The sequence below is a fragment of the Oncorhynchus gorbuscha genome, unplaced genomic scaffold (genome assembly GCF_021184085.1).
Source record: "Oncorhynchus gorbuscha isolate QuinsamMale2020 ecotype Even-year unplaced genomic scaffold, OgorEven_v1.0 Un_scaffold_1000, whole genome shotgun sequence".
NCBI lineage: Eukaryota > Metazoa > Chordata > Actinopteri > Salmoniformes > Salmonidae > Oncorhynchus > Oncorhynchus gorbuscha.
In genome coordinates this window covers 228,409-238,167 of record NW_025745917.1, presented here as the reverse complement: position 1 = coordinate 238,167, position 9,759 = coordinate 228,409, and the positions used below count along the sequence as shown (strand labels likewise).

The 9,759-nt window shown below is 43.7% G+C and overlaps 1 protein-coding gene across 1 annotated transcript in view; it reads left to right on the top strand.

The window, feature by feature from the left end:
* The first annotated feature begins 614 nt into the window (after positions 1-614).
* Positions 615-9,759, top strand: part of LOC124020941 (vacuolar protein sorting-associated protein 13C-like) — a 196,375-nt gene continuing 187,230 nt past the window's right edge. Inside the window, 6 exon segments of the mRNA XM_046336255.1 lie at positions 615-643; positions 4,208-4,308; positions 6,798-6,951; positions 7,233-7,285; positions 7,994-8,068; positions 8,569-8,628. Coding sequence (XP_046192211.1) covers positions 4,231-4,308; positions 6,798-6,951; positions 7,233-7,285; positions 7,994-8,068; positions 8,569-8,628 — 420 coding nt within the window. The 5' untranslated portion in view covers positions 615-643; positions 4,208-4,230.

Sequence of the window (9,759 nt, the reverse complement as noted above, 5' to 3'; positions counted from 1 at the left end):
CATTATATTGGTACAGTAGAGTAACCTCTACACACACCCATTATATTGGTACAGTTGGTATGACCCAGTTCACCAGCAGAGTAACCTCTACACACACCCATTATATTGGTAAAGTAGGTAACCTACACCACCCATCATATTGGTACAGTAGAGTAACCTACACACACACCCATTATATTGGCACAGTTGGTATGACCCCAGTTCACCAGTAGAGTAGCCTACACACACCCATTATATTGCAATTGTTGGTATGACCCACCCAGTTCACCAGTAGAGTAACCTACACACACACCCACATATTGGGTAAAGTTGGTATGCCCCAGTTCACCGGTAGAGTAACCTACTACACACACCCATTATATTGGTACAGCTGGTATGCCCCAGTTCACCAGTAGAGTAACCTACACACACCCATTATATTGGTACAGTTGGTATGACCCACCCAGTTCACCAGTAGAGTAACCTACACACACCCATTATATTGGTACAGTTCATCATGTCTAATAGTAATAGGGATTGGCAATCAACTGTTTTCTTCCCCTCCTGTCTTGTTTCCACAGATGCTGTGTTTGTCTGAGGCCAGGCCCGAGTTCCCAGGGTTTACACACACAGTCTACTGTCCTGCTGGATGCATTAGACACAGGTGTGGGGAGGGGGTTCTTCACTGATGCTGTGTTTGTCTGAGGCCAGGCCCGACGTCACTGGGTTTGCCAGGCCCACGTCCTGGGTTTACAGTCTACTGTCCTGGATGCATTCAAGACAGGTCCTGGGGGCTGTTTCCACTAGATGCTGTGTTTGTCTGAGGCCAGGCCCGAGGCCAGGCCCGACGTCCTGGGTTTACAGCCCACTGTCCTGCTGGATGCATTAGACAGGTGGGGGGAGGTTCTTCACTAAACTGTTTCTGCAGGAACTGCCAGGGTCTGCTGTTATCTGACCACTCTTAATGGTTATAATTGGGCCCAGGTAATCTGATCCTAGATGGGATGCTCCTCCTGTCCCCTGGTCTTTGTCTAAAATGGATGCCACGACTCGAGTTGTCTGTTGGGGACGGTGAGTCGATGTCGAGTGCAAGCCAGAATACAACAGCTCCCCTCCCCAGGGAACAGAAGACTGTATTTTAGAGTCAGCGGCTCAACCTCCTTCATCGGATCTAGATCAGACAAACAAGGGGGATTTTCCATGGCAACTATAACTGAAGAACAAAGACCAGGAGATTGATGGACCATCTGTTACTGAAGAACAAAGACCAGCAGATAGAAGGACCATCTGTTACTGAAGAACAAAGACCAGGGAGATAGAAGGACCATCTGTTACTGAAGAACAAAGACCAGCAGATAGAAGGACCATCTGTTACTGAAGAACAAAGAAGCAGATAGAAGGACCATCTTTATTGAAGAACAAAGACCAGAGATAGAAGGACCATCTGTTATTGAAGAACAAAGACCAGGAGATAGAAGGACCATCTGTTACTGAAGAACAAAGACCAGAGATTGAAGGACCATCTGTTACTGAAGAACAAAGACCAGCAGATAGAAGGACCATCTGTTACTGAAGAACAAAGACCAGCAGATAGAAGGACCATCTGTTACTGAAGAACAAAGACCAGCAGATAGAAGGACAAAGACAGCAGATAGAAGGGACCATCTGTTACTGAAGAACAAAGACCAGCAGATAGAAGGACCATCTGTTACTGAAGAACAAAGACCAGCAGATAGAAGGACCATCTGTTACTGAAGAACAAAGACCAGCAGATAGAAGGACCATCTGTTACTGGAACAAAGACCAGCAGATAGAAGGACCATCATTGTATGAATGAATCATGAATGGAAACATTTCTTTCACTATGGGATATGTTCTGTTTATGTCCAGACGTCTGTAGGTGATGTACACTGAGTGGACGAAACATTAGGAACACCTGCTCTTTTCATGACAAACTGTCCAGTCCAGGTGAATCCAGGTGAAAGCTATGATCCCTTATTGATGTCACCTGTTAAATCCACTTCTATCAGTGTAGATGAAGGGGAGGAGACGGTTAAAGATGGAGTTTTAAGCCTTGAGACAATTGAGACATGGATTGTGTATGTGAGCCATTCAGAGGGTGAATGGGCAAGACAAAATATTTACGTGTCTTTGAACGGGGTATGGTAGTAGGTGCCAGGCGCACCGGTTTGAGTGTGAAGAACTGCAATGCTGCTGGGTTTTTCACTCTCAACAGTTTCCCTGTGTGTATCAAGAATGGTCCACAACCCAAAGGACATCCAGCAAACTTGACACAACTGTGGGAAGCATTGGAGTCAACATGAACCAGCATCCCTGTAGATTGCTTTGACACCTTGTAGAGTCAACATGAACCAGCATCCCTGTAGATTGCTTTAACACCTTGTAGAGTCCATGACCCGACGAATTGAGGCTGTTCTGAGGGAGGAAGGGGGAGCAAGACAATATTAGGAAGGTGTTCCTAATGTTTTGTCCACTCAGTGTATGTGTGATCTTTTTACACTATGCAAAATGTATGTAGTCTATATGTAGTCTGTATGTAATCTCTATGTAGTCTGTATGTAATATATATGTAGGCTGTATGTAATATATATGTAGTCTGTATGTTATATGTATGTAGTCTGTATGTAGTCTGTATGTAGTCTCTATGTAGTCTGTATGTAATATATATGTAGTCTGTATGTAGTCTGTATGTAGTCTGTATGTAGTCTCTATGTAGTCTGTATGTAGTCTCTATGTAGTCTGTATGTAATATATATGTAGTCTGTATGTAGTCTGTATGTAGTCTGTATGTAGTCTGTATGTAGTCTGTATGTAGTCTGTATGTAGTCTGTATGTAGTCTATATGTAGTCTATATGTAGTCTATATGTAGTCTGTATGTAGTCTGTATGTAGTCTGTATGTAGTCTGTATGTAGTCTGTATGTAATATATATGTAGTCTGTATGTAGTCTGTATGTAGTCTATATGTAGTCTATATGTAATCTCTATGTAGTCTGTATGTAGTCTGTATGTAATCTATATCTAGTCTGTATGTAGTCTATATGTAATCTGTAGTCTGTATGTATCTATATGTAGTCTATATGTAGTCTGTATGTATGTAGTATGTAGTCTCTATGTAGTCTGTATGTAATATGTAGTCTGTATGTAGTCTGTATGTAGTCTGTATGTAGTCTGTATATATGTAGTAGTCTGTATGTAGTCTGTATGTAGTCTATATGTAGTAATATATGTAGTCTGTATGTAGTCTCTATGTAGTCTGTATGTAGTCTGTATGTAGTCTATATGTAGTCTGTATGTAGTCTGTATGTAGTCTCCATGTAGTCTGTATGTAATCTATATGTAGTCTATATGTAGTCTATGTAGTCTCTATGTAGTCTATGTAGTCTGTATGTAATCTCTATGTAGTCTGTATGTAGTCTGTATGTAGTCTGTATGTAATCTATATGTAGTCTGTATGTAGTCTGTATGTAGTCTGTATGTAGTCTGTATGTAATCTATATGTAGTCTGTATGTAGTCTGTATGTAGTCTGTATGTAGTCTGTATGTAGTCTGTATGTAATCTATATCTAGTCTGTATGTAGTCTATATGTAATCTGTATGTAATCTCTATGTAGTCTATATGTAGTCTGTATTTAGTCTGTATTTAGTCTGTATGTAGTCTGTATGTAGTCTGTATGTAATCTCTATGTAATCTATATCTGTATGTAGTCTGTATGTAGTCTATGTAGTCTGTATGTAGTCTGTATGTAGTCTATATGTAGTCTATATGTAGTCTATATATTTATCTTCTCCTCAGACTCAGATGGGGAGTCATATATGTAGTCTATATTACTCTATGTTTATCTTCCTCCTCATGATGGAGAGTTATATTATGTCTGTATGTAGTCTGTATGTAATCTATATGTAGTCTGTATGTAGTCTATATGTAGTCTATATTACTCTATATATTTATCTTCCTCCTCAGACTCAGATGGGGAGTCATATTATATGTCTGTATGTAATCTATGTAATCTAGTAGTCTATATTACTCTATATGTATCTTCCTCCTCAGACTCAGATGGAGAGTTATATTATATGTCTGTATGTAATCTCTATGTAATCTATATGTAGTCTGTAAATCTCCATGTAGTCTGTATGTAGTCTGTATGTAATCTCTATGTAGTCTATATGTAGTCTATATTACTCTATATATTTATCTTCCTCCTCAGACTCAGATGGAGAGTTATATTATATGTCTGTGGATGAGGAGCAGCAACCCTCCGTCATAGAGGAGCTGACTGACGTACACTTCAAGTTTGAAGTCAAAGAGGTACGAAGTGCTTAAAAAAATAAAATAAATTCTCTAATGTTCAAATAACCCCATAATCAAAGCAATACATGTTTCTATTGATGACCCCAGTGGGAGTCGAACGCACAACTCTGGTGTTGCTAAAGCGCTATGCTCTACCAACCGAGCTACACAGGACCACTGTCTAAAGCGCTATGCTACACAGGACCACTGTCTGTCTAAAGCGCTATGCTACACAGGACCACTGTCTAAAGCGCTATGCTACACAGGACCACTGTCTAAAGCGCTATGCTACACAGGACCACTGTCTAAAGCGCTATGCTACACAGGACCACTGTCTAAAGCGCTATGCTACACAGGACCACTGTCTAAAGCGCTATGCTACACAGGACCACTGTCTAAAGCGCTATGCTACACAGGACCACTGTCTAAAGCGCTATGCTACACAGGACCACTGTCTAAAGCGCTATGCTACACAGGACCACTGTCTAAAGCACTATGCTACACAGGACCACTGTCTAAAGCGCTATGCTACACAGGACCACTGTCTAAAGCACTATGCTACACAGGACCACTGTCTAAAGCGCTATGCTACACAGGACCACTGTCTAAGCGCTATGCTACACAGGACCACTGTCTAAAGCACTGCTACACAGGACCACTGTCTAAAGCACTATGCTACACAGGACCACTGTCTAAAGCACTATGCTACACAGGACCACTGTCTAAAGCGCTATGCTACACAGGACCACTGTCTAAAGCGCTATGCTACACAGGACCACTGTCTAAAGCGCTATGCTACACAGGACCACTGTCTAAAGCGCTATGCTACACAGGACCACTGTCTAAAGCGCTATGCTACACAGGACCACTGTCTAAAGCACTATGCTACACAGGACCACTGTCTAAAGCACTATGCTACACAGGACCACTGTCTAAAGCGCTATGCTACACAGGACCACTGTCTAAAGCGCTATGCTACACAGGACCACCGTCTAAAGCGCTATGCTACACAGGACCACTGTCTAAAGCGCTATGCTACACAGGACCACTGTCTAAAGCGCTATGCTACACAGGACCAGTGTCTAAAGCGCTATGCTACACAGGACCACTGTCTAAAGCGCTATGCTACACAGGACCACTGTCTAAAGCGCTATGCTACACAGGACCACTGTCTAAAGCGCTATGCTACACAGGACCACTGTCTAAAGCGCTATGCTACACAGGACCACTGTCTAAAGCGCTATGCTACACAGGACCACTGTCTAAAGCGCTATGCTACACAGGACCACTGTCTAAAGCGCTATGCTACACAGGACCACTGTCTAAAGCGCTATGCTACACAGGACCACTGTCTAAAGCGCTATGCTACACAGGACCACTGTCTAAAGCGCTATGCTACACAGGACCACTGTCTAAAGCGCTATGCTACACAGGACCACTGTCTAAAGCGCTATGCTACACAGGACCACTGTCTAAAGCGCTATGCTACACAGGACCACTGTCTAAAGCGCTATGCTACACAGGACCACTGTCTAAAGCGCTATGCTACACAGGACCACTGTCTAAAGCGCTATGCTACACAGGACCACTGTCTAAAGCGCTATGCTACACAGGACCACTGTCTAAAGCGCTATGCTACACAGGACCACTGTCTAAAGCGCTATGCTACACAGGACCACTGTCTAAAGCGCTATGCTACACAGGACCACTGTCTAAAGCGCTATGCTACACAGGACCACTGTCTAAAGCGCTATGCTACACAGGACCACTGTCTAAAGCGCTATGCTACACAGGACCACTGTCTAAAGCGCTATGCTACACAGGACCACTGTCTAAAGCGCTATGCTACACAGGACCACTGTCTAAAGCACTATGCTACACAAGACCACTGTCTAAAGCACTATGCTACACAGGACCACTGTCTAAAGCGCTATGCTACACAGGACCACTGTCTAAAGCGCTATGCTACACAGGACCACTGTCTAAAGCTCTATGCTACACAGGACCACTGCTATCAGCTATGCTACACAGGACCACTGTCTAAAGCGCTATGCTACACAGGACCAGTGTCTAAAGCGCTATGCTACACAGGACCACTGTCTAAAGCGCTCTAACAGGACCACTGTCTAAAGCTATGCTACACAGGACCACTGTCTGTCTAAAGCGCTATGCTACACAGGACCACTGTCTATAGCGCTGTGCTATACAGGACCACTGTCTAAAGCGCTATGCTACACAGGACCACTGTCTAAAGCGCTATGCTACACAGGACCACTGTCTAAAGCGCTATGCTACACAGGACCACTGTCTAAAGCGCTATGCTACACAGGACCACTGTCTAAAGCGCTATGCTACACAGGACCACTGTCTAAAGCGCTATGCTACACAGGACCACTGTCTAAAGCGCTATGCTACACAGGACCACTGTCTAAAGCGCTATGCTACACAGGACCACTGTCTAAAGCGTTACCATGTTATTCAGGTGTATTTTTGCTGACGTTCTCCAGGTGCTGTTGGAGTTGACGCGTCAGGCTGACCAGGAGAACACGCTGTTAGCCCTCAGTGTGTCTCAGCTGGGAGCAGAGGGCAAGATGAGAACCTATGACCTCACCATCACCTCCTACCTCCGTAAAGTAGGCCTGGACTACTGTGAGATACGAGGTACCAGTAACCCTAACTAACTAACACTAACCCCTGACCTATGACCTCACCATCACCTCCGTAAAGTAGGCCTGGACTACTGTGAGATACGAGGTACCAGTAACTCTAACTAACTAACCCTAACCCCTGACCTATGACCTCACCATCACCTCTGTAAAGTAGGCCTGGACTACTGTAATAATAATAATAATAATATATGCCATTTAGCAGACGCTTTTATCCAAAGCGACTTACAGTCATGTGTGACCTCACCATCACATCCTACATACTATTATACGTAGGGTGGTCCCTAACGAACCCACTACCCTGGCGTTACAAGCCTGTGAGATACGAGGTACCAGTAACCCTAACTAACTAACACTAACCCATGACCTATGACCTCACCCTCACCTCTGTAAAGTAGGCCTGGACTATTGAGATACGAGGTACCAGTAACCCTAACTAACTAACCCTAACCCCTGACCTATGACCTCACCATCACCTCCGTAAAGTAGGCCTGGACTACTGTGAGATCAGAGGTACTGTAGGACCACGGTAGAGACAGTATCTGGGATTAAGTCCTCCACAGAAATGGTAGTAGCAGCCCATGTAGGATGTAGACTGGGCCGTGGTACAGTAGGACCACAATGGTAGTAGCAGCCCATGTAGGATGTAGACTGGGCCGTGGTACTGTAAACATGAAATTGCAATTGTAGTAGCAGCCCATGTAGACATGATGTAGACTGGTCTCATTTCTCTGCCGTGGTGACAGCTCCTCAGGACCACAATTGTAGTAGCAGCCCATGTAGGATGTAGACTGGGTCCTTGGTCCATTCAGTAGGACTCATAATCTAGTAGTCTCTCTCTCTCTCTCTCTCTCTCTCTCTGTCTCTCTGCCCATGTAGGATGTGTCTGGGCCGTGGGATGTCTGTAAACTCTGTCTTGCTATTATTTATATAAATGTCAACGTCCAACTGATTCTATCCTGTCTCTATAACAGGGATGGGCTCTGTCAGACATGATTAGTAATGAATGATGTCTCTTTCTCTGTCTCTGTCTCCAGCTCTCTGCACCTGTCTCTGCTCTGTCTCAGACAAACTCTCTGTCTCAGACCTGCTCAAAGTGTCTGTACACCAAAGTCTCTGGACTTTCTCTCACTGTCTCCTTTTGTCCATTCTCTGTCCTTCTGTTGGTCTCAAATCGTCTCTCTCTCTGTCTCTCTCTCTCTGTCTCTCTCTCGTCTCTCTGTCTCTCTCTCGTCTCTCGCTCTCGCTCTCTCTCTCTCGTCTCTCTCTCTCGCTCTCGTCTCTCTGCTCTCGCTCTCACTCTCGTCTCTCACTCACTCTGTCCTCTCACTCACTCTCTCACTCACTCACTCTGTCTCACTCTGTCACTCACTCACTGTCACTCACTGTGTCACTCTCTGTGTCTCTCTCTCTGTCTCTCACTCTCTCTCTGTCTCACTCTATTGCATTTTGCCCAAGTTCTCAAGCACGATATCTTATTTTAGAAAGAAAAATCCCAATATTTGTATCGTTGGGTCTCTCTTTCTATGGAAATCTTATATGAGCTAAGCGGTCGTTTTTCCAGAGCAGGAAGTGTTTGTGGGAATTAACGACATCCTATCCCTTCCTACAGGCTGATATCAACGGTCCTAATTTCCAGACAACGTTTGACAACACTGAGCAAAACCTGAAGGTATGTGATATGAATTGGTAGTGTTTTTTTTATTTTTTATTTTTTTCCTGAGTAACCAAGGTAACCGCTGATTTCTTATTGCGACGGTATTTTGTCCCCTGTCCCCTAACACATCTCCTCGTCACCACGTATTGTTTTGCTCCACAGTATTTCTATAGAGCCAGTTCTATGTTAACCACAGTATTTCTATAGAGCCAGTTCTATGTTAACCACAGTATTTGTATAGAGCCAGTTCTATGTTAACCACAGTATTTCTATAGAGCCAGTTCTATGTTAACCACAGTATTTGTATAGAGCCAGTTCTATGTTAACCACAGTATTTCTATAGAGCCAGTTCTATGTTAACCACAGTATTTGTATAGAGCCAGTTCTATGTTAACCACAGTATTTCTATAGAGCCAGTTCTATGTTAACCACAGGCGGCAGGGTATTTCTAGTAACCGAGCAAGTTTGAATCCCCGAGCTGACAAGGTCTAACAGGCAGTTAACCCACTTTCCTAGGCCGTCATTGAAAATAAGAATTTGTTCTTAACTGACTTGCCTGGTTAAATAAAGGTAAAATAAATAAAAAATGTATAGAGCCAGTTCTATGCTAACCACAGTATTTCTATAGAGCCAGTTCTATGCTAACCACAGTATTTGTATAGAGCCAGTTCTATGTTAACCACAGTATTTGTATAGAGCCAGTTCTATGTTAACCACAGTATTTCTATAGAGCCAGTTCTATGTTAACCACAGTATTTCTATAGAGCCAGTTCTATGTTAACCACAGTATTTGTATAGAGCCAGTTCTATGTTAACCACAGTATTTCTATAGAGCCAGTTCTATGTTAACCACAGTATTTCTATAGAGCCAGTTCTATGTTAACCACTTCCTCAACGACTCTTTATGGTGCTTTCTAAGAGCAGGAAGCTGCCCTCTCATTGGTTACCCAGCTATGGATCTACAGAGGATGGAGTGAGAGTAGGGTCTTTTCCAGGAAGCTGCCCTCTCATTGGTTACCTAGCTATAGAGGATGGAGTGAGATCAGGGTCCTTTCCAGGAAGCTGCCCTCTCATTGGTTACCCAGCTATAGAGGATGGAGTGAGAGCAGGGTGCTGCCCTCTCATTGGTTACCCAGCTATACATCT